This window comes from Elephantulus edwardii, unplaced genomic scaffold (assembly GCF_000299155.1).
Source record: "Elephantulus edwardii isolate Elephantulus edwardi_28Jun2011 unplaced genomic scaffold, EleEdw1.0 scaffold00052, whole genome shotgun sequence".
NCBI classification, from domain to species: Eukaryota; Metazoa; Chordata; class Mammalia; order Macroscelidea; family Macroscelididae; genus Elephantulus; species Elephantulus edwardii.
In genome coordinates, this window is record NW_006399802.1 from 1,037,527 (window position 1) to 1,062,544 (window position 25,018).

Genomic DNA, 25,018 nt, shown 5'->3' on the forward strand with positions numbered 1-25,018 from the left:
TCTGCCAGCATTAGCTAGCTCCTTAGAGCCTCTGCAGCTCTCAGGCCGCAAACTCCAGAACTAACAGAGCTGCTCAGATTCCAACATTCTTTTTCTCAAGAAAGTAGAGATAAACTTTATAGTCTTTGTTTTATCACCCTACTGATACTGAATCAATGATTATGAGCCAAGGCTTGGTATTCTCAGTGCCATTAGAACTCTGCTGTTTGCCCAGCTCACTGAAAGTGGGCAATTGTAGAGTCTGGCCCTGAGTCAAGGCCACGTGGACTCTCAGGGCAGCCACATTTCTCCACGTTGGTGTGTGGCCAGGAGCCAACAGGAAGGGATGTGGACAAAGACGAGTGGCTGGGATGACACCTGACTCCCCTGGCACTGGCTTGCGTGGCTGACTGCTCAGGAGGGCAATTCTCTGGGTAGTAAGGTTACTTCATTAAACACACAGAACCAGGGATACTTCCCTGAGTTTCTCCAGATAATCTGTAGATTAAGAAGAAATGGGGATTGTTAGAAGAAAATCTCAGCAACACCAGAATCTCAAGGTTTCCTGTAATGCCTGGTTTGGCCGAGGCTTATGTAGGGCTACTGTAAATAAAGGTAGTGATCTTAGGGTTTCCTAGGAATCTAGTGAGGTTAAAGAGAAAATAAAAGCCATACCTACTTATTAACTGAAGAGCAAAGAGATACATGGCTAGTTGGGGGAGGGCTAGGGAAAGGGAGGGACAAGGGGTAGAGGATCCACCTTGGAAGCACCTAGGGATTGAAATCTGCTTGAGGTAACTAGGGGCTGACGAGAGGGATGGCGAAGGAAGCTTCATCACTTTGGGGACACTCAGCTTCTGTTAAAGATGATGGAAATATCCAGGAATGGTTAATGGCAATGATCAAACAGCATGATGAACTTATTTAGTGTCACTGAATTGCACAGGAAAAGACTGTGAGGGAGCTCTGGTGGCCTAGTGGCAAGAAGCTGCACTACAATCCCAGAGGTATGTGGTTTGAATCCACCAGATGCTCTGCTGGAGAACAAGGGGCAATCTCCTCCTGTACCAGTCAGATCCGATTTGATGGTATGAACACACGCGTGCGCGCGCGCGCGCACACACACACACACACACGCACACGACTGCGGAAATACAGATGTTGTGTTACCTACATCATTACCACAATAAAAAGTTGTTTAAAAAGAGAGAAATGTCTCCTTAATCCCTGTCAGCCACAAAAACATTCCCAAAATAGCTTTGGAATAACAAGAGAGTAGGGAACAGAGTGTTGTCAGTTTTAATGGAAATACAGCTACCACTGATTACATGCTTGGTACCTAACGCTGATTCGTACAACTTTCTACACCAATGCTATGAGGTGAATACTATGAAGCTAATCTTTCATAAGAAGACTTTAAGAGGTTAAGAAATGTACTTCTGCTTCATGTGCCCTACCTTCTGTTTTTATTTTGTGATGAGTAACAGAATCTTGTGGTTTGGGGATAGGTTTTTTTCTTTTGCTTGAGTACGTCTTGGACGAAGGGCAGCCAGGGTACTCCTTAAAAGTAAAGATGGTGAGACTTGGTTTCACACATTTGAGCTTGTTATCAGCAGCAGTCACCCTGAAAAAGGACATTATGCTTGGGAAAGTGAAGGGTCAGGGAAAGAGAAAGAGATCCTCAACAAGATGGATTGACCCCGTGACTGCAACAATGAGCTTATGTCAGGAGAGATGATGTGCGAGCATCGTGCAGAGTCAGGCAGGGTTTTGCTCCATGTTGCTTCGCATTAGAGCAAGCTTGACAGTACCTAACAACCTCTCTCACAATTTCCTGATGAATGTGAGGGTCACTGAGGCACACCTATGCTGCTAGGGCATATGGTGTCCATTGTTCTATCTCGTAAGAGAGTGGAATCTCAGCCTAACACTTCCTTGAACCCTACACTTGACTTTGAGCTCTTTCTTTCTTCCCCTCCCCGTGCTAGAGATCCTTGGACTGGAGAAGAGGGAGTCAGGGAAGGGAGCTTAACTCGGCAGATATCAGGAATCAGGGAGTCAGGCTCATCAGGGAAGAGTTCAAAGAGGACGAGGTCATGAGAATGTGGCTGGGTTGAGGTCTCAGCCTGTGAGAGCTGAGGTTCTGATGCTGATAACCTGGCTCTTTGCTGGTTCTGAACAGACACCAGGCCCCTGTCCTGGTGGGAAGTCCTATTCTGCACATGCACAGCCAAAGAAAAAAAGAGTTCTTCTGCTTCTGGAAGCTCATCCACATCTGGGAAAAGGGCCAGACCTGCGAGTCAAAGTCCTACCTAACTAGTCAGGCTTCTGTGTTTAAATGATGAGAACGTAGGTGCAAGAGAGAGGTGCTTCTACTTTTCAAGATGGGCTGTCCGCACTGGGCATGCTCAGTGTTTGCCAAAGGGCTCTGAGAGCATGCCACTTACTTAAACATTTTGGAGAAGAGTAGCCAGGGCCTGGCTAGCGACTCACCCTCACCAACCTTTTGATTAAATTATGAGCATGCGTAGAGCTCTTTTCAGTTAGCCTCTTGGCACGCTCCAGAAGTTCCAAGTCACTTGCATTTTTGTTGTTATTGTTGTTAAACACCTACTGTATGTTGAATGCTGGAGATTAAAAGAGAAATTAAATATTCTTGGTTTCAAGGAACTAAATTATCATCAATGTTGCAGAAAACATACAATTCATGTAATTCAAGATAATAGCATTATTATGTACAAGATAAATTCCAGGTAGAAAATGCAAAGAGGTCAAGTAAGATTTCCTTGGAAAAATGACCACTGGGTTGTGCCTTAGAGGATAAGTAAAGGTTTTCTGGAGAAAAGGGTAGGAAGGATGGTTCAGGGAGAGGGGAACCCGGTTGGAACAAGAAAACAAAAAAATCTTGGAGCACAGACAGCAAGGAGTGAATGTAGCAGAACCACAGAGGGCTCTCACTTCTATGGTAGGAGATGCAAAATTGAGACCATCAAGAAATACATTCTGGAGTTTGAACTCTGTCCTACATGTGATGGGAGCCTTGACTGGGACTTGAACAAAGGAGTCACAAAGCAAAATTTGTCATATAGGTGGTGAATCCAAGGGAGTCAATATTTGAATTATCAAGGATTCTTTTTGCCCAAACTGGGAACAATTTCCAAGAACCTCAGTGTTTAGTAGAAGGAAAGAGTTAAATAAATTATGATCACTCATACCATGTAGTATGCTACAACTAAATTTTTTCAAAGACTGAAAACGAGTGCACATGATTAATTTGTACTGTCCTTTTGCCCCCCTTTCACCTGCCATGCTGGAAATACAGCAAGATCCCAATATCATCTGAGAAACAGCCATCAGTAAAAGCACTGAGTATGACGTAACAGGTCCGCAATTCAGGACAGAAGTGAAGAGGGCCTAACCCAAGACAGTGATAAAAAGGCTTGCGGGAAAGGGGCAGGGGCAGAAATGTTTCAGAAGTGTAAGCACTGAACTTGGCGGCCAACAGGAGGGACGGGTGAGCTGGGGGAGGCGTCTGGGACTTGTTTGATTCGGTCTGTGTGGGTGGCTTGGAGGAATGAGGATGGCACTGTTACTTGCCAACAAGCCAGTCTTGGGAACAGGACATGGAATAGAAAACACAAAAGTATTTTTTGTATTCATATACAAGCATATGGTAGGGAGCTCTGGTGGCCTAGTGGGTAGGGAGATGCACTGCTAACCCAAAGGCAAGTGGTTCAAATCTACCAGATGCTTCATGAGGGAAAATGGGCCACCTCCTCCTGTGCTATTTACAGCCCCTGGAAACCCACGGGAGGGTCAACAATGAGTTCGTCCTGCCTGGATGTCAAGTAACAACAACAGGAGGTATGTGAGACAGAGGGTGTGGGCTCCCCAAATCTACTTCCATGTCTTGGCTACTCTGGGGACTTGTATAGGCAAGAGACAGGTGAGTGAAGTGTGAGAAGTCACTTTCCGTATGTTCTTTTGAGAAGTGGTTTTTTATTTTTTAGAAGTTCTATTGTCTGGGCATTTTGAGCCGGTGATGGTGTTTTGGGCTGACTGGCTCACACTTCTCAAGGTCCCAAGATAGCTTGCCTCCACATGCAAAAATCAGTATTTCTCAACAACAGATTGCAGGGTAGAAAGGCAAATGTCAGAAGGCTTCAGTTTTGAAAAGGAAACTCTCTACTTGCTTTTGCAAGGCTGAGAAAAACCTCCTCCCTTTAAAAATGGTATCTAGGCCATTAGATGGTATAAGAGCATTAGAGTGAGTTTAGCTTAGGCCATTGTAAAAAGTTGTTGTTGTTGTCAGGTGCCATCAAGTTGAATATGACGCACAGTGACCTGATGAGCAACAGATCCGAACCCTGTCCTATCCGGTGCAATCCATATCCTCTCTGACATACAGGGCAACATTCGCCGTGTCAGTCCAGGTCGTTGAGGCTCTTCCTCTCTCTCGTTGACCTGCCACCTTTCCAAGCACAATGTCGCTCTCCAAGGAAAAGCCTCTCCTAGCACCATGCCCAACGTGTATGAGCTGAAGCTTCACCAACCTTGTCTCCAAGGAGCGTTCTGTCTGCACTTTCTTTAAGGCATAGTGGTTTGTTCTTTTGGCAGTCCATAGGATGTTCAGTACTGTCCTCTCAAACCACAGCTTAAAGGCGTCATTCTTCTTCTGTCACCTTTAGTCACTATCCAACTTTCAGATGTGTAGGAAGTAATTGAAAAGACTATGGCTTGAATTAAGCATACCTTGGTATTTAAACTGACATCATGGCTCTTCAGGACTTTGGAGAAGTGTCCGACAGCACACTTTGCCAATGCAATACATCATAATGTTGCTTATTGGTCCAGTGGTAAGGATTTTTGTTTTCTTGATGTTGAGATGCAATCCACATTGAAGGCTGTAGTCCTTGATCTTCAGTCACAGTGTCATGAGGGATAGGACATTATCCACATGTATAAAAGCAGACTTGTTAATACAACCATTATTCAGATATACACACCAACAGCTAAAGAAGAGGAAATGGAGGAAATATGCCAACTTTTGCAGTTTGAAATGGACCAGTCATTGAAGAATGAAGAATAATTGGTGACTGGAGTGCAAAAGTTGACAAAAGTAGAGGGAGTGGTAGTTGAAAGTGATGGACTTGGTGACAGGAATAAAACTAGAGACTGACCGATGGAATGTTGCACATTCAGCGATTTATTCATCACAAATACCTTTTCAGACAAACACATAAGGCGACTATACACATGAATCTCACTTGGACTGCGCAGGAATCAGATTGACTATATCACCAGCAGTTAAAACCAGGCTAGGTGCTGACCTTGTGACAGAGCATTGATTACTCATGTAGAAGTTCAAGTTGAAGTTGAAGAAAATGAAGCAAGTCCACAAGAACCAAAATACGACTTTGAGTCTATCTCACCTCAATTTTTTTTTTATCTCACCTCAATTTAAAAATCATTTCAAGAACAGGTTTGAGGCATTGAACACTAAAGATCAAAGACCAGATGAACTGTTGGGTGACATCAAGGATGTCATTCATGAAGAGAGTAAAATGTCATAACAATGAGGTGAAAGAAAAGACCAAAGTGAATGCCAGAAGGGCCTCTTAAAATTCCACTGGAGCATTGGGAAGCCAAAAGAAAGGGAAGCCAACATAAAAAAGCTAAACAGAAGATTTCAAAAGGCAGTTTGAGAAGATAAAGCAAAATATTATAACTGAATGTTCAAAGAGCTGGAGTTGGAGAATAAAAAGGGAAGAACTCACTTAGCATCCCTCAAGCTGAAGTAACTGAAAAACAAACTCAAGCCTTGAATTGTAATACTGAGAGATGCTATAAGCAAAATCCTGAATGATCCAGGAAGTATCAAAATAAAATGGAGGGAATACACATAGTCATTGTATAAAAAAGAATTGGTCAACACTGACATATTTCAAGAACTATACTATGAAGAGCCAATGGTGTTGGGGAAGACATTCAAACTGCAGTCAAGACAGCAGTAAAAGAACAAGACCCCAGGAATTGATGAGAAACCAATTGACATGTTTCAAGTAAGAGACGTAGCCCTGGATGTACTCACCAGTTTATGCCAGGACATTTGGAGGACAGCTGCCTGGCCAACTGCAAGAGATCCAACAGAATCTGGAAATTATCAAGCAATATCATTACTACATGCAAGCAAAATATTGCTAAAGATCATCCCCAAACAGCTAGAATAGTACATGGAAACACAACTATCAGAAGTTCAAGCTAAGTTTAGCAGAGGCCGTGACACCAGGGACATATCTACTGATGTTACATGGATCTTGGCTGAAAGCAGAGAATACCAGAAGAATATCTATTTGTGCTGTATTGACTGTGCACAGGCATTTGATTGTGCTGATCATAATAAACTAAGGCTAACATTAAGAAGAATGGAATCTCGGAACACTTAGTTGTGCTCGTGTGAAACCTGTCCCTAGACCAAGAAGCTGTCATCTGAAGAGAGCAAGAGAATGAGAATACTGCGTGGTGTAAAAGGTTAGTATGCCTTGAGAGGTTAATCTTTCATTGTTCTTTTAGTTGCAAAAGACAGTCCTTACTGCTCCAGGTACTTTTTTTTTTTTAAACCATTGAGTCAGAACCTATAGTTGACCCTGCAGCAGATTACCAGAGGCAGTTAATCTAACGATAGGAGATGGCCGATCTTTCTCCCACAGAACAGCTGGTGACTTTGAACTGTGTGTCTTTGAGATGGAACATAGCTTCCTACTACGATGCCACCAGAGCTCCCTGCTCAAGGTAGTACTATAGGGTAATTAACATAGAAATTACTTTCCTACTGAAGTATTTGAAGGTATCCATTTTCTATTACTTTTTTAATTATTGCACTACCACTGACCAAATGAGATGACACAGGGTTTGAGAAGTGTGGGGAGGAGGGTGAGGGCAGGTCAAATTGAATTCTGAGGTCCTAGAGAGCATTGAGTCTGCAGCTCAGGACGTCACACTGTGGGAGACTGACCATTTTTCTCCTATGTAGCAGCTGGTGGATTTGAACTGCATACCTTTGGGTTGGTAGCACAACTCTTTTCCCATAAGTTTATCAGAGATCCCTAAGGAAAGTGTTTAATTTATTAATTAGTCACATATGTATGACAATGAAAACCAGAAGAGTGGAGAGGCTGCTTTTGGGTAGGAGTTTGGGTGAGAACTCCTGTGTTTAGGGAAGAATTGGAAGAAATTTTCTGTTTTTAAAAAATCAAACCAACCAATAAATCTGTCCATCACCTTGGTTTTTTATTAGTGGCATAGCTGTGATATTTTTTCTTTTTCTCACTTGCCTGAATTATTGTTTGTGTCAGCTGCACAGCTGGACTATATGAAGAAGAATTTTGCATCAGGACTGGAAGATTCATCAACAACTTGCATAATGCAGGTGATACTACCTTGTTGGTTTTTTTGTACAGAAAATGAAGAAGACTTGAACCACTTATTGCAGAAGATTAAAGACTACAGCCTTCAGGATTACATCTCAACATTAAGAAAAGTCCTCACCATTTCGAATCTACCAGATGCTCCGCTGAAGAAGGAGGGGTAATCTCCTCCTGTGCCAGCCAGACCCGACTCGACGGTACACAACAACAACAACAAAATCCTCACCACTGAGGCAGCATCATGACAGTTGGAGAAAAGGCTGAAGTTGTCAATGATTTCCTCTTACTTGGATCCACAATCAACACCATGATAACAGCAATCAAGAAATTAAAGACTTGTTGCATTGAGAACATCTGCTATCAAGGACCTCTCTAAAAGCCAAGGCTGCAAAATACAAAGAGCAAGGATGTCAGTTTAAAGACTAAGCTGTGCCTGATCCAAGCCATGCTGTTTTCAGTTGCTTCCTATGAATCTGAAAGTTGGACAGTGAATATGGACGATAAAAGAAGAATCGCCACTTTGAATTGTGGTGCTGGAGGGCAGCATTGAGTATCACACAGACTTCCAAAGAGCAGAGGAGTCTCGGAGGAAGAGTAAGCAGGGTGCTCCCTAGAGCCAAGGCTGGTGGAATTTCATCTCACATACTCTGGGCATGTTGTCAGGAAGGTCAGTCCTTGGAAAAAGACATAATGCTGGGAAAGGTCAAGGGTCAGAGGAAGAGAGGTAGATGAATTGTCATAGTAACGCTGGGCTCAAGTAGACCAGAGATCTTGAGATGGTGCAGGGCTACGGAAGGCTCAAGTCTATGGTTTATATGGTCTCCAAGAGCTGTGATCAACCCCAAAGCACCTAATAACCAGAGTTGCTTATTTCTTTTTACTCCCCATCCCTGTCCTTTCGTCCCTGCTAACCTGCCAAGACTGAGGCTGTGTTCTGCATACACAAACTTTCCTTCACTTTTTATATTAGTGGCCTTACATCGTAATCGTCCTTTTGTGACAGATTTATGTCACTCACTCAGCATCAATTTATTCTAGTTTGATGCATGTTGCGCAGCATTTCATGAATTCATCATTTTCCGTGAGGCCCAATACTTCATTGTGTGATTGTATCAATTTTGTTAGGCATTTGTCCACTCTTAGGCACTTGGATTGTTCCTAACTCTTTGCTATTATAAATAGTGCTACAATAAACATGGGTGTGAATGCATTAGATTGTTTGGCAGATCTTATTTCTTTGGGATATACATCTAGTAGTGAGATTAGTAATCAGTGTAACAATGAATGATTATTAAAAAAGAAAGAAAGAAAGTGAACTGGGGGCGGGGAAGGGAAGATGAGGGAGGAAGATGTGCAACAATGGATGAATGAAAATCCAACTTTTCTGTAAACTTTTGTTAAAATTGCAATTAAAATAAAAACTTTTATTTAAAAAAAATAAGATTGGTGACCCTATTTCCAACTTTCCAAGAAAGGGCCAAACTGCTTTCTGTATTACCCCATATAGTTGCCCATATTTGTTACTTGATTTGAATAAACCTCAAATATAAGCACTACTTCCATGTCAACACTTGGCACTGCTGAAATAAATGGTTATATTTATGAAAACATGAACCTCAAAAGATATGTATGTGATTCTAGAAGTCATTGACGCTTTATTTTGAAGGTTACAGAAAAATCAAATGAACAAACATTAACTGTGAAGGGACTTTACCGGAAGTCGGACAGACTGTGGCCCTGGGTGTTGTTGCTCAATTCAGTCTCTCAACAAAGTCATCAGAGGCTGCTGGCTTCTTCTCAGTTCTTCTTTGGCTTTCATGGAGTCGGCTTCGTCCTAGTTCCCCTCACAACCCTGAGTGTCAGGAGACATCAGGGATACTCGCTTCCGTGTTCACTTCTGAGGGACAGAGCATCTCTGAGCCAACATCCCCGACAAGATGCTGAAAGTTCACCTTAATTTACTCTGTGTAAGTCCTACGTTGGCCTTATGATATGATGGGGGTGGGCTGGGAGAATAGCATGTGCTCAGGGGGGCTCACACCAACCAGGCCTCTTGTGGAACAAGGACGGGAGTTAGTTTCCTCAGAACAAGTGGCATGTGGAGGAGGAATGTAAGGGACTTTTAGGAGGAGGGACAAGACAAAATATTGACACCTGTAAACCCAGAAACTATTCCAGAGAAAAAGGTTGCATTTCCAGTTTTAGAAGAAACCATATACATGAATCTTCTTTTGTGGGGCAAAAATGAAGAAATAATTCCCTCCCCACCTTCTCCCATTCCTTCTTGGATTTCAGCCCTCAATCAGCAATAAGTAAATAAATAGAGTCATCTCTCCAGAGCCTTAGTGGTGTCTGGTTTCCTCAGGGAACAACATTAGTAGAAATCGCCAAGGAGACTGGTGCTACGGTAAGCACTTTCACTGGTACCAAATGATTTAATTAGTCTCTTTGATTTTGTGAAGAATCTTATTATCTCCAGTTGGGAGATGAGGATACCAACGGCCAACAAGGTTAAGCAAATTATCCCTGGGCATTTAGCTAATTAGCAGTTCATTTCCATAATTGTATTAATTCTCAATGAATTGGAGTTGAATAAGTTCCATTAAAACACAGAATGTAAAACAAAAACAAAAAACAACAACAAACCGCCACAAAACCCTAAGTTGGGAGGAAACAAAGAAAAAAAACCAACAGCACAGAATGAAAGACTTTGGGCTCGAGAACTGGGATGCGGTCAGGATGAGAACCAGGGCCTGCCTGGGGAGCCAGCAGGAGTCTCTAAAGCCCAGTGCCTCTCAGGGGTTTCTAGTTCAACCTTTTCCTGCAGGTGCATTTTCTCAGCTCCTCTGGGCCTTGTGGTAGAAAAGTGGCCACTACAGAACTGCTTTTCTCCTTCTTCAGTTCCAGAATCATAAGAAAAGTACACCACTTAGCACAGGGGGTGAGTCACAGTGGATGTAATGGTTGCTGTCCTGTGCCCTGCCCCACTCTGGGTGGGTGTCGGTTAAACACTATCTTTAAGAGCTGAGAAGTAGCAGTGTTTTCTCTGCAGAGCAATGAGCGGGCAGTGGGTGGTCGCTGACGAGGAAGTACTGAGCCCACACAGCCTTCTGGTCACCTGTTCCTTTTCACCTGCATCTTGTCAAAGCAGCTCCTAAATCACTCACTGCAGTCTGTTTACTGTGAGCTTCACAAAGGGAACACAGAACCGCAACAAAACGATCACTCAATACCTTAGTTTTCCTTTGTATCTGTGTGTAACGTGATTCTGGGATATCTTCTTCAGCAATGTGAATCCCTAGGCAGAAATAGAATGAGCCAGTGCTCATGGGATATGATCAGCCCCCTCCAAACACTGGACCTGCTGGACCCCAGACAGCCAAAGATGAAGATGACTTTGTTCCTATTCATGGTCTCCCTGTGGTGTGAGGGGGGAGCTCTGGCGGCCTAAAGGCTGTGCCTCCCTGCCAGGTCCAATCCACCAGCAGTTCTGCAAGAAATAGATGGGTAGGTTACAGCCTCAGGAACCTGGAGGAGGTTCAGCACTGAGTCAGGTCCAACTGCATGAGGAGTGAGTGGTGAGTGACATGTGGAGAGTAAGACATGGCTTTTTCCCTGCCTGGGGTTAGAGCCAGAATCTTGATTAATTCCAAACACAAATTCAGAAAGAGCAACTTGCTTAGAATCAGTACAGCCATGGGCAGCTATAGCAGTGTCTGTCATTCTCAGCTAGGAGTGTCTGTTTATCTGCCAGGCTTCCCAGGGCAGGGCCTCAGAGCCATGCAGGACCTCGCCCAGATGACACATTCCAGCTCCTGGGAGGAGGAGCTGAGGGAAGGCCCTTGCCCATCCCTTAAAATGACTGTCTGGAGACTGCAGCCCTTGAGGCCTTGTCTGAAGACTGTCTGTCCTGATAAGCTCTTCCTGGCAGGAAAGGGAGTAGTGGTGACTCCTAGTAAGGGGACTTCCTCCTGAATCAACCTTGTGGCTGCTGAGCTCCAGAACGTGCATCACTGCTAACCAAAGGCTGAGAGTCTCTGGTGGGAGATGATGGCTGTCTCCTGACAAAGATTTATAGCCTCAGGAACCCGCTGCAGGCCGCAGGGAGTCAGAACCCAGGCCAGGCCCGGCCATCGGATGTGTAATGGACATCTGTCCTTGCCTATGCCCCCACGTCTCCTTCTCTGTCACATCCTCCCTCTTCCACCCTCACTCTTTTTAAAGGGCTCCTTTGTGAAGCTTCACACCACTTTTATGAGACATACATTCATACCTGTCTTGAATCCCCTCCAACTACATCATCTTTTTTATTAATTTTTTCAGTGTTTTTTATTATTAATTTTAATGAAAATTTAGGCTTTGGATTTCCACTCATTCATTGTTGCACTTTTCTCCCTGCCCACTCTTCCCCCCTCAGTTCACTCTTCTCTTTGAAAAGTAACTCTTTCATTGTTGTATAGTCCCTGCCCCCAAGTCCACTACATTATGCAGCCTTTGTTCTTGACTCCTGTCATGACAATAATACCTAATCACATATCCCTTTTAAACCGTTTTCTCCCTCATCTGCTTCAAGGCAGAACACATTATTTATCCCATCTTTCTCAGTCTTCCCCCAACCCCAATGTCAGTCCTGTTTCACAACAAGGGCACTATGCACTATTTGTCCTTTTGTGACTGAGATATTTCACTCAGCATAATGTCCTTCAGGGTCACCCATTTTTTTTATTCATTTTAATGAACGTTTACAGACTTGGGGTTTCCATTCATTCATTGTTACACTTTTCTCCCTACCCACCCCCTCCCCCCAATTCACTCCTCCTTGAAGAGTAAAAGAAAAACTCTTTCATTATTATGCAATCCCCCTTCACTCTGGAATCCTGTCATGACAATAATACCTAATCATATATCCCTTTTAAACAGTTCTCTCCCTCATGTTTCAATGCAGTATACATCATTCATCCTCTCCTTCTCTGTCTTCCCTCAACCCTGATGTCAGTCCTGTTTTACAACAGTGGCCCTATGCAATAGTTGTCCTTTTGTGACTGAGATATTTCACTTAACATAATGTTCTCCAGGGTCACCCATTTTGCGTATTTCATGAGTTCCTTGTTTTTTTAAAAAATTTTTTTATAATTGTTTTTTTTGTTGTTGTTTTTTCTATATTTTATTAATTTTCATAAACATTTACAGAGATTTTGGGTTTCCATTCATTCATTGTTGCACTATTCTCTCTACCCTCCTCCCAGTTTGTTCTTGTCCAAATGCCACAGTGCTTGTCAAAGCCAGTTCTGATTAATCTTCTTTGTCAGTGTGTCCTTTGCCATTCCCTATCACTCCTCCCTGAGAGAGACTTCACCCTGAGTCATAAGGAAAAGGGGACGGCGTATTCTCTTAGCTACTTCCTGCTGAAAAGGGACGCTGTGGGTTTCAGGGTGAAGATCTTCTCTCACTACTCTAAAGGGCCCCTTTGGCAGTAGGAAACACTGTTGTTGTTTTTTATATTATTATTTTTGTGTGCGTGTACCGTCAAATCAGATCTGACTGGTACAGGAGTAGATTGTCCCTCCTTCCCCAGCAGAGCATCTGGTGGATTCGAACCGTTCGCCTCTGGGATTGTAGTTGCAGCTCCTTGCCACTAGGCCACCGGAGCTCCCCGAGTTCCTTGTTTTTAAATGCAGCTTTTTGTGTGACTTTATCAGAGCTTCACTATCCATTCATTTGTGGATGGGCACCTGGGCTGTTTCGAGCTCTTTGCTATTGCGAACAAAGCCACAATAAACACAGTGTGCATATCTCTGTTGGGTGGCAGTTCCAACTACCTCATCTTTTAAGCTGGGGAGTTCTCTCTTTCACTCAAAAGCCCATTTATTGAATCCCTACCATGTGCCACACCCTGGGCAAGGCCCAGAGACATGTGTTAGAGGTTGGACATTCTCACGATGCTCAAGGGCTTGTGGAGAACACACATCAGAGCTCCCCAATGCCTAATTTTTTGAAGCTTTCCACTTTTATGAAAGACATCCTTTCACACCTGTTTTCCCTAACTGCAAGACATTCAAGGATTTTTCACTTTTATGAGAAAAGGCAAAAAGCGAAACTAAAAAAACTGTATGTTGCAGCAGCTGTTAAGAGAGGCAGCGCTCACCTCAAGCAGCCAGAGGCTGGTGCTAACTCCTTCCTTGGGCACCACACTCAGCATCTCAGCACCCATTTACCATAGATCTGGACTGTGTCTGTGAACACTGTTAGTGCTATCTTAGGTTGTATATGCTATTTGGTATGACCTGGTAGGATGAGCCACTGCCCTCCCCCATATAAATTAATGGTAGTTGTTTTTTCACTTTACACACTTAAGACTTACAAAAGGTTTCACAGAAACACTATTTTCAGATTGTGAAGAAAGGGAACTAGCACTGAGATTTAAATGTGGAAGCTCATGCAAATGCAGGCGATGATGGGGTCTGAACTAAAGCTGTAGAGGAAAAAAGGCTAAGGAATGATTGATAAAAGGGAAGGAAAATGAATGAGTCAGGGATGACATCCCTGTTTCTCAGTGACGTGTTTTGACCGATGGCAGAGTAAACAATGGAAAGAGTGGAAACGCAGGAGGAAAAACAAGTTTGGGGGAAATCTGATTAAGTTCATATTTGGATGTCTGAATTAAGAGCCCATGGAGTTGTAATTATCTGCATAATTCAAGTTGTTGATCAATCTTCCTCCAAACCTGATGCCACATTCTTTAAGTCCAGCTTCTTGAATGAAGCACACAGATTAAACAGGTATGGAGAAAGGATACAGCCCTGGCATACACATTTCAATTTTAAGCCATACAGTGTTCCTCTGCTCTGTTTGGACAACAGCTTCTTGGTCTAGGTATAGATTTTCTATGAATACAATTAAGTATTCTGGGATTCTCATTCTTCTCAATGTTAGCCATAGTTTGTTACGATCCACACAAATGCCCATCTTTTGTGTGGATCATAAATCGAGATTGCCTTTCTTCAGCGGAGCTGCTGGTGGCCTTGAATTGCCATAAAGGCTCAGCCTTGGGTTAGCAGCACAACTCATGGACTATGCCACCATTGCTGCCAGTCTATTGACTGACTGGTAGTGACTATGAATTACGGATCTGAACCCTAGCCTGTGCCGTTCTCATCCCTGCTACACAGGAGCCCACTGTTAAGTCAGTTTCAACACACCTTGCTGAAGGTCGTCTTCTCTTTTCAATCATGTCTTTTTCCAAGGAACAGCCCCTTCTAACTACATGCTCAAACTAGGAGATCAAGTTTCACCATCCTCACCTCCAAGGAGCACCCGGATTGCACTTGCCCCAAGACACAGCTGTTTGTTCTTTTGGGATATTCAGTACTCTTCTTCTGTAACTCATTGACTATTCTGTCCTGCTCAGTCACTGTTCAACTTTCAGATGTACAGGAGTAATTGAAAAGATCATGGCTAGAAACAGGTGTTACATTAGGTGTCTTTAATGTCCTCGTTCTTTAACATTTTAGAAAATGTATTCTCAAAACAAAGTATTTTATCTGTTTTATGTATTGGCAAATCAGAACACATATGCTCATAGCTGAACCTCTAGCAGACCTTCAGAGGCAGTAAGTCGCACAGGAGGAGACTGCCCGTCTTTCTCCCTTGGAGAAGCGGTTGGCAGCACAATTTATCAGAAAGCCACCAGAGCTCTTTAAAGGAGTCCTAATATCAAGAGGACAGGTCAGAGAAGTGCAGATAAAAGGAAAGCAGCAGCTTGAGTTTCTGAGAGATCAGAAAAGCCAGGACACACCTTTAAAACAGGAAGAAATTAGTATTGTCACATTCCACAGGGAAGCCCTGCAGGACCAGGGCTGCAAAGGTTCATTAGATTGACATCTAGGAAGCCACTGGTAACTGGATTGGAAGGAGCAGGTTTTGGCAGAAATAGTAGCTGCAACTCAGCCACCTCTCTCTCCACATATGGGTGGTAGGTCATTAGCACTGTTATTTTCAAAAGCTGTTTAAAAACAACTGAAAAATCTTTTTAGGCACACACTGAAAATCCTATCTTGAGCCCTACTCTGTGGTATGTCAGTATTGTTTAGAAAAAAACAAGTCTCTGAGTGGTTTTCTCTGGTGAGAGAGTATGTACATACTTTCTTTTTTTGTACATGCTTTCTGTGAACATTATTTTGGACTTTTGGAAGCAGTGAGGCTGGAGCGCTCCTTAGGGAAAATTACAGTGAGATTCCATCTAGCATACTGTGAGAATATTAACAGGAGAGGCCAATCTCTCGACAGGAGCTTGGAAAAGTGGGAGATCAGTTGAAGATCCTCAGTGACAAAGACTGACAGTGACTCCATCAATGGGTTTAAACACAGCAGAGATGATGGCGCAGGATCAGGCAGGGTGTCATTCTGCTGTTCTTAGGAGTCACTGAAACCAACTAACATTTTGGAACCTCAGGTACTCTCCAGACAGAACCACCTCTGCCTTGCTCCTCCAGTGGGTTTTCAGAGGCAGTAAATTACATGGGAGAAGACTGGTAACCTTTCTTCTGCAGAGTAGCTGATGGATTTGTACTGCGCTCAACTCCTTACCAAGCCACTAGCGCTGGACATTGATAATCAAAGCTAACCCGTTTTTGGAGACTTGGTTTTGTACAACAGTGCCCCCTAGTGTAGATACAGTGCCTACATATTTACTTTTCAGCATGGAATCATGTTGTTCAATGTATTTCTGAAATATGTTCTGTGTAGTTCTCATTACTATGTAAAATACCATTGTCAACCCATCATTCTTCATCCACAAATCCCTAGCTTGCTTCAAAACAGTGATTACAAAAGTCTCTCCTTTCTCCCACTTGTATTAATCCTTCTATCCCTTCGAGATTTTTATCCTTGAGCAAATACGGCTCTGTTGATGCTACATGGTTAGTATAAGGAGTGCTGCTGGTCACCTAATATAGGCTGTCTGGCTGAAAGGTGAGCATGGGGTGTATGCATTTGAGTATTGTTATGTGCTGTCCAGTTCCTGCGACTCAGTGACCATATGTACATTAGCTCCGAACCCTGCCCTATCTTGAGCCAACCTGTCTCTGACACACCTACCCCATTACCCTAGTCACTGTGTCAATCCATCTCATTCAAGGTCTTCCTTTCCCATAGTCCTTCCACCCTTCCAAACATGAAGCCCTTCTCCAAGGACTGGCCCTTTCTGGCAATATGCCCAAAGTATGTGAGATGGAGCTTCAAAATCCTTTCCTCCAAGGAGCAGCCTGGTTTCTCTCTGCAGGACAGATCCCTTTGTTCTCTTGGCAGTCCACTGTATGTTCAATACTCATCTTAGCACCACAACTCAAAGGCATCGATTCTTCATTATTCCTTGTCATTATCCAGCTCTTTGATGCACAGCATTTGCAGACCTTGGTTTAGATCACACGCACTTTAGGCTCGAGAATGACATTGTTGCTCTTCTGTACTCTGGAGAGGTCCCGGACAGATTTTCCCAACACAATTTGTCTTTTGATTTCCTGTTGGTGCTCAGAATGCTGATTATGGAACCAAACTGGAAACTGTTAACAGTCTCAATCTCTTCTTTCTAGCATGATGCTGCCAACTGGCCCAATGGTGGGAATTTCACCCTCCCCCCCAATGATGCTGAGCTTCAATCCATACTGAAGACTACCGTCCTTGATTTTCTGCAGCAAAGACCTCAGGTTCCCCCCCAACCCATTTCCACAAACAAGGTTGTATCACCTGCCTGATGCAGGTTGTTGATGAGTCTGCCTTCCTTCAATCCTGATGACACATTCCTCCTCATAAAGTTCAGCCTTCTGAATATATACTGAAAAGGTAATACCTAAATAGCTGAGTATACTTCTGAAGGAAGTGTTCAGCTATAGATGTCAGTTTTCCAAAGTAATTACATAGATTTATATTCCCATCAGCAGTATATGAAAAGCTCTAGTTACTTCACAGGCTCACCAATACGGTTATCTTTTTAATGGTCCAACTGATATACTTCAAATTCTATACAGAAGTCTTTTAAGAAGCCTAGGAAGGAGGACAGAAGTTTTCAGAATGCCTCAGAGCTTACGCCAGCTGAGCACTTGAGCTAATAAGAGCACATCACCTTATATCAAAGAATGACTTTCCCAAACGAGTAGAGAGAATTTTATTTCTGTTTTGCTTTTCAAATAACACAGTCAGAATTTGTGTAAGTAGAAAGTTTTTATTTTCCTTTTTGCAAAAGGAAGGCAATTACACAAAATGTGTAAGGAAAATGACAAGCAAACTCTCCTTTCCACATTATGTTGACAGGGTGACATAAACAGTGGCTAAAGTGGACAAATTTGTCTATCTATCTATGGATGTACTTCTGTTTAATAAGCACATACCTTATGTATGGTTATAATTTTAGTGATTTTCCACTGCCTTTTAAAAATATAAATATGTACTGTATTGAATAATGCTAGTTGCTTTTGTGTCTTTAAGTTGTCTACAAAAATTCAGAAACAAAATCAGACATATGCCACATATTAAACCTGGTAACGCAACAGCGCTATCTTCCCTGCTGGAATCCTTACCCCTCACATAGACCTAACAACCCCTACCCTTCCCTAACATGGTAACATGAAAGACAACAAAGTGTTTTAAGTGTACATCATACATTTATTACCAACAACCCTCTCAACTCCAAAATTGGGCACAGGGATTAAAAATAAAAATTCATTGCACTACTTAGTAAAGCATTACTAGTAACTTTCATAAAAAATGTACAAACTTTGTTAAAAATTTATCAAGCCTTCAAATGATTTGGTTACAGATATTTATAATACGTACAATTAAAACTATATGTTAACTGATACAATGGTATATGATTTGAGAAAACGACTCAGCAAATGATTCCAAAAACACCCCTGTAAGCTTTCATAATCTGAAACAAACTGCAAAATGAGGTAACCAGATGTACCACAGGGGGTAACAGCTTCCTAATGAAGGCCTAAAGATGTCTGTGAAGATATTCCAAGTGAGGTGGTAGATCTCAGTCAAAATATTACAAGAGGTCCAAATTTAAGAATCTTAACAAATTATATCTCAGCATATAAAATCTAAATATGTGTTCACATTTTCCAGACTTTGCTAAAAAATTCAGGACAGAATATCCTAATATGAGATCTTGATACCTGGAGGCCTTTTTTTGTTTTTGGTGGGGGAAGGAGGAGAATAAAGTAATAACCAAAGGTGACAATTTGTACACAAAACTAAAACAAAACAAAAACCCACAGCAGAGTTAAGATGGTAAAGCCAATATTGTTTTAGAAGGAAAGAGGAAGGTCAACAAACCAAGCCTGCTATCTGGTGCATCACCTAAAGTCAGGCTTCAATCAACTGCACTTCCTCTTTTGCTAGCCAAAAAGCTGCTCACCAGAGCTGGTTTAGAACACGTGTGTGCTCCAAATATGTACTGAACACTTCATAATTGAGTCTGCATACAGCTCTAAGAGCCCCATGCGAAGAAAAGACATTTCCAAAGAGAGATCAGGCACAACAGTGCAACAAACTGAAGATTTTACCAAAACAGACCCCACTGCCTCCTAAACTGCCAACTGCCTCTCAAGAATTTACTGGGAAAGGGTTATTATGATAAAAATTAAATTGGAGGGAGTAAAGAAAAAAGTACTTTTCCTAGACATTAGTACAATGTGCCTTGTTAAGTTGGTATTTCTATATAAATTAGAAAAAGTGCTTTACTTGCATGCTTCAATAAAATGAATACTGAGTGTAGTAGTGTTACGTTAGATCTGTACAGTTATAAATTTTTGAAGCTATATAAAAGTCTACAGAAAGATGGGCCTTTGCCATTTTAAACATGATTTTTTTTAATTAAAAAAAAAGGTTAAAACTATACGTGATTTGTATGTAGTTGATTATTAATGCCAATAATTTGGTCTTGAACACATTTTTTGTTCATCAGGAGCAAGTGGGGTTATCCTACTGATTTTAAAATAGAAGTGCATTTTACCACTGCTAAGATGTATTTCTGATGCACTAACAAATCTATGGGCAAACACAAAGTGCGCAAAATTGTATTTGTGTAACTAGATAGAGGCAACAGTGTCTGGAAAAGGGGAAAATTGTGCTTCTGTGTAAACTGACTTTATTGAACTCTAGGCTGTGATAAGCTTATGGCGACTTCGAGGGAGGGCAAGCCGCATGGCAGTAACAAGTAGTTAACACTGAATGGAAAACTGACACAGGGCCAAGTGGAAGTGGGGCTGGCAGCAAGGGATCACAGTCCTGCTTGGAATTACGTTGCTTGTGCTATTGCAAACAAAGCAATGACACCAGAAAGAGGCAGACAATGCAAAATACACTAACAGATGAAGGGAATTGAAACATCGCTGGAAAAATGACTTCAAACAATCTTAATTATACGTAATGAACCTATTAAAAAAACACACACACAGCTATGTATTATTGTCAGATCAACTAAATGAAGGTCAATTCCTGTTTCACAGCATTATTTTTTTTTATACAAAAATCAAATCTTCATTTATACTGCAAGCATTCTGGACATCTGTTGTATTGAACTTTTCTCAAACAAGAATATAAAGGAAAAACAGTAAAACCATCAAAACAAAGACTAAGGAATAAGAGCTGTCACAGCACTTGATCTATCTCAGACACAAGGGTTTCAATGAGAAGCACATTTACTGAGAGAAGATCTAGACAACTTTCAAAATTGGAGCATGGGGAGTTAATACAATAAGAAAGAGTTTTCTTTTAGCAATTTAGTTGTCTCTGGGAGCTTGAACAAAGAACACGTCTCAGGAGTCATGCTGAGTTAACTGTTGTTCTGGAAGAAGTCTAAGAGGTGAGACTTCATGGGACCAGTGGCATTCTTAGAAATATATTACTCAAATATCTTCAAAATAGACTACATATCTAAACATTTAAAAAAAAAAACATTAATCACAGGTACTTTCTGTAACAAGCTTACCGGAAATGTAAAGGAAAACAAAGTATCGACATTCGAATCATTGATTGAAATGCTAATATTGCTAACTGATGATGTATGATATTGCACCTTCTTTTTTGGAAACAGCAAGTTGAAGATTTAAAAATTTTTCCACAACAGAATAAAAAACTTGGGTTCACGGAGTGAGAATCTGTTACACTTTTTCCTTAAGTGATCCATTTAGGACCACCAATGAAGAGAAGGTGACAGCTGCCTACAGCAAAGGGAGAAGGCTTTTCTCATTCCATTCAGAGGTGGGAAGGGAATGGAGTTTTCAATGCTCATAATGGATGCACCCTTAGCAGTCAGTGTGCAACAGCAAACACAAAAGGGAAAAAAACCAGTGTACAGTACTAGTGCTGTTTAAATAACACACCAGATTATACATTGCAGCATAATTAAAACTACACACACATTCTTGGTACATGCTGGTATATAGGATCTCATACACACATTAGCTACCATGCCCTCACACAAGTAGTTGCACACATTTTCTCTCTCTCGCACACAGAGACATTTATTGCCAACAGGCATACCACTGCATTCATTTCCACTCACAGTTTCTGAAGGCTCTATATAAGGTAGATTGCTATATCATCTGGAGCTACCACTTTTTATAAAAGCACATGCTAAAAGATCACGTCCACTGTAATCTTGCAGCAACACTCGGAATGATCACACAAAAACCAGGGAATGTTAGTGCACACACAAAATTAAGCTAAAGAAATTCTTTGGAGTTCCAATCACACGGTTAGTATAACAATCCCATAATTGTGAAGACTAATTGTAAGCTTTTATAGTTGATTAAGTCACACAGTGCAAAGAAAGGTCCATTGACCCTTTTGGTAAAGGGAGGGCTGGAAGCCACAGAGATTAAGTTCACTGGATAGTCCGTATATACATGTGATAAGGAACACCCAAACAAAATTTGTGCTCTTAGGTGGGTCACTCTGAATCCCGATGCACTTCTGAAGCATCAGCTCGGCAAATTGGACAAGTTCGATTTGCCTATAAAACAAAAGAAAACTTAGCAACTGTGACTTTTAACAATAAAACATAAAGCAATGCAACTATTTTCTAATTCTTATAGTTTATGCTCTTTAAAGAGGTACAATCACTTAATTTATGTTTTAAAATAAACCCCACACAAACTTGACTAAGATGACATAAGACTTGTTTGTTCTGTTCACTAGGTCTGTTACAACTGAGTGACAAGATCACCCACTGCTAGTTCACACAAATTTACTAAGTGAATTTACAGCTTTGGCTACTCTAAATGAAGCAAAGTCCTGGAAAACACACAGTCCTACTTAAGAAATCCTGACTATGAAATAAACAATCACATTTACACTGTAGCTTTTATTCCACTGCTTCTCTGACTCCTAAACCTCTTATTTCTCCATGTCAATAGATGAGCACCATATGAAGACAAAAAGACAGGAGCAGCTCATCTTTTACTTCCTACAATCTGATTTTTGCCCCAAAAAGGGGTAGCTTTCAAGTGATTTCTCTTCTTTTATCCAGGTGCCCCTAGCTCTTCTCCTTAGAGAAGACCTGAGGATTCCTAAGGCAAGCCTAGGTATCTTTGTCTATGATCATTCAAAGGGTCAAAGGGTCAATAAGACTTTATTTTCATTCTTGTATGCCTTTCTCATCAAACTGTGGAAATTACATGACCCAGTTTTATTATTTTCAAAACAGAAGGAAATAAGTTGATAAAACAGTAGAAAAATATGGAGCAGAGCTAAATTCTTTACAAATTATTAGACTGATTGAGACTAGAGAACTTCCCTGAGATATTCTTTTAACTGTGAACAACAGTCATCCCTTCAAGTTATTTTTAGCAAACTAGGTTAGTTAATAAAATGACTACCACCGTGAGTACTGCACCCCTTTAAAACCCCATCTATAGGAAAACTAATGACTTTAAAACAAAGATAAGGTAAGAATATAGAAAAACTAGCTTACTGGAATTGTAATAACATGAACTGAAATAATGAGAATGTTGACAGTGTGGAGACTATAATCAATGCCATTGAACAATGTGTGCAGAAATTGTTGAATGTGCTGTGCAAATTTACACCAAAACCCAAGGAAAGGTTAAGGTACAATGACTCTACCTATAGTCAGAAAAAAAGGAAAAAACAAGACAGAAAATAATACTACAGTGTTATTTTCTTCACAGATGCCACCCATTTACCTTGAGCCATTTGTCAACACACTTGGCATGGAACTCATGGTTACAGGGTAAGACTCTAAGTAGCTGCCTTGATTCAAAATCACACATGCATACTACACACCTAAAGAGAACAAAAAGATTAAAAATATTTTATTTGGGTCAGTTTTCTGTTGTAACACACAACTACTAAGGCCTACAAAAGTGAACTATCACTGTACTTACAGTATTTTAGCTTTTACACAAAAATTACCCAAGAACCCACCCACTGTGTTAACTGAAAGTACAATAATACTTTGCTTTGTTAATTTTAAAAAATCCAGGGATATTATCCACACCCCCCTTAACATACTCAGTAAATGGTTGTGGAGCAACTAAGCATCCACACAAAAGTAGGAAGTTGTATACTTCCCTCATTTCATAAAATAAGCACACTCAAGATACATGAAAGGATGAAATGTGTATTTAGAAGAAAAGACAAACTCTCATGACCTTGGATTAGGCCATTACTTCTCAGACAGAAACCATGCAATATCTAAATAACTGATACATCTCCAACAGGGCAGAGAACTTTCTGAGAGAAGAGAGATGTTCTACATCTACAGCTCACAAAAGGATGGTTCTAAGGGTGACCAAAAAACCTTGATTTTAAATTTAATGTCAATTTAAATAAAAACATATGACTATTATTGTTAGATGCCACTGAGTTGAGTACAACCCACAGTGACTCTCTGACTAACAGATCCGAAACCTGTCCTGTCCTGTGCTATCTTCCCACTTGCTGATATACTTATGACCAGTGGGTACCTTACTGAACAAAGGTATACAGCTTGAAATGTAAAGAACTGGGTGTTAGGTTCTTTTGATGCTCAAGCTTTACTTCTTAAAGATAGAAAATAATTTTTTAACACAGTATAATGCAAAAAAAGTCTCAAAAAATAACCCCAAAATGGAACTTAACAACAAAAGTCTCCACAAAAAACCAACCCCAAAATACTTACAAAGTCTGTTCTGACTGGTGGTTGTTAGGATTGAATCGATAAGAAGGAAGTTGTTCAATATCTGCTTTTGTTAGACCGCGAGGCTTTGCCTCTCCCAGTCGCTCTGCGAGGTTGAGCAGGGCCTGCAGAAGGCAACAGTTTATGATTTTAAAAAATTTTCTGGGAAAAATAAAAACCACCAAAAAACCCCCACCCCAAAACCAATACATTAATTAAAACTCTCTATTATGGAAAAATGAAAATATATGTAAATACTAGAGAAATAAGTTTAATGGATCTAGTCATGGCTCATCTTTTATTACTACTACGAAACTCCAGATTATTTAGAAATAAAATAAAAACAAGGTATTTTTCTCACTGGTAAAATGATTCTCTGTAAAACAGAATTTGTCTGTCTGGGTTCAATAACTCTTTGCAGGTTTGTGTGTGTGTGTGTGTGTGTAGTTAACTTTGTGTACTGTACCACACGTCTAGAATGATCCCTAGCTTCTAACCACTACATACCTGTACCAACCTTGTCCCTACTCTAATAATGTCCCTTGAGACATTACTAAATACCTGTTCCCTCCTCTGGGAGTGGGGAGCCACTGACTTCTGGTTGCAAATCATTGTACTAAAAGACTTTTAAAAACCAGAACAAAAACCATATTCACAACATTATCGTACCTAAAACTACTAATTCTTAATTAGTAATATTTCTAAATATCTCAGTGTTGAAATGTCCGTAACTATTCCAATTATTTTAAAATAGTTTGTTCAAATAAGGATCCAAATAAACCCATACACTAACACTGCTCGGGAGCTCTGGTAGAGTCTATAGGGACCATGCTGCTAATCCAAGGCGCCACCAGTGGCTCTGCCCCTGCAATTTAGCTTCAGAAAACCCACAGAAGGGTCAGCTATGAATAAAGTAGTTTCAACTTGACAACAATGAGTTTTGACACTGCCAGGTATGTCCCCCATATGTCCCCTTTTCTTTTCGTATTGTTGAAGAAATCATGTCAGACAATTGGTCTGGCAGTTTCAATTGTGCTGACTGAATCTCCCACCGCTAGCCTGTGCGTAGTATTAACATATCCCTTGTCTTCTGTATTTCCTACCGATTGCTATGAAATCCTAGCAACTGGTAATCTATACAGTCTTGCTATTTCCATAAGGTCTATCATGTCTAGTTGGTTTTCTATTTGTGAAGTTAGCAGCCATTGCAGAACACTTCCTAGGTTCATTGGTATGTGCCGTCAAGTCACTTGCGACTCATAGCGACGCTATGTACAACAGCCCTAAACCCGGCTCTATCCTGTGCCAATCGTACTGCCTCTGACGGCAAAATGGAAATTTTGCTTCTGCTCTTTACTTCTTCATATATTAGCTGAAGTACTTTCGTATTGATCAACTGCAACATATCAAACTTTACTTATTAAGTACA

The 25,018-nt window shown here is 41.1% G+C and overlaps 1 protein-coding gene across 1 annotated transcript in view; it reads right to left on the bottom strand.

Moving 5' to 3' along the window:
- Nucleotides 1-21,196: 21,196 nt before the first annotated feature.
- RNF38 (ring finger protein 38) overlaps nucleotides 21,197-25,018 on the bottom strand; it is a 61,987-nt gene continuing 58,165 nt past the window's right edge. The window contains exons 9-11 of the mRNA XM_006886845.1: nucleotides 23,593-23,714; nucleotides 22,616-22,715; nucleotides 21,197-21,423 (exon numbers count right to left, since the gene is read on the bottom strand). Coding sequence (XP_006886907.1) covers nucleotides 21,361-21,423; nucleotides 22,616-22,715; nucleotides 23,593-23,714 — 285 coding nt within the window. The 3' untranslated portion in view covers nucleotides 21,197-21,360. The remainder of the gene's footprint in view (nucleotides 21,424-22,615; nucleotides 22,716-23,592; nucleotides 23,715-25,018) is intronic.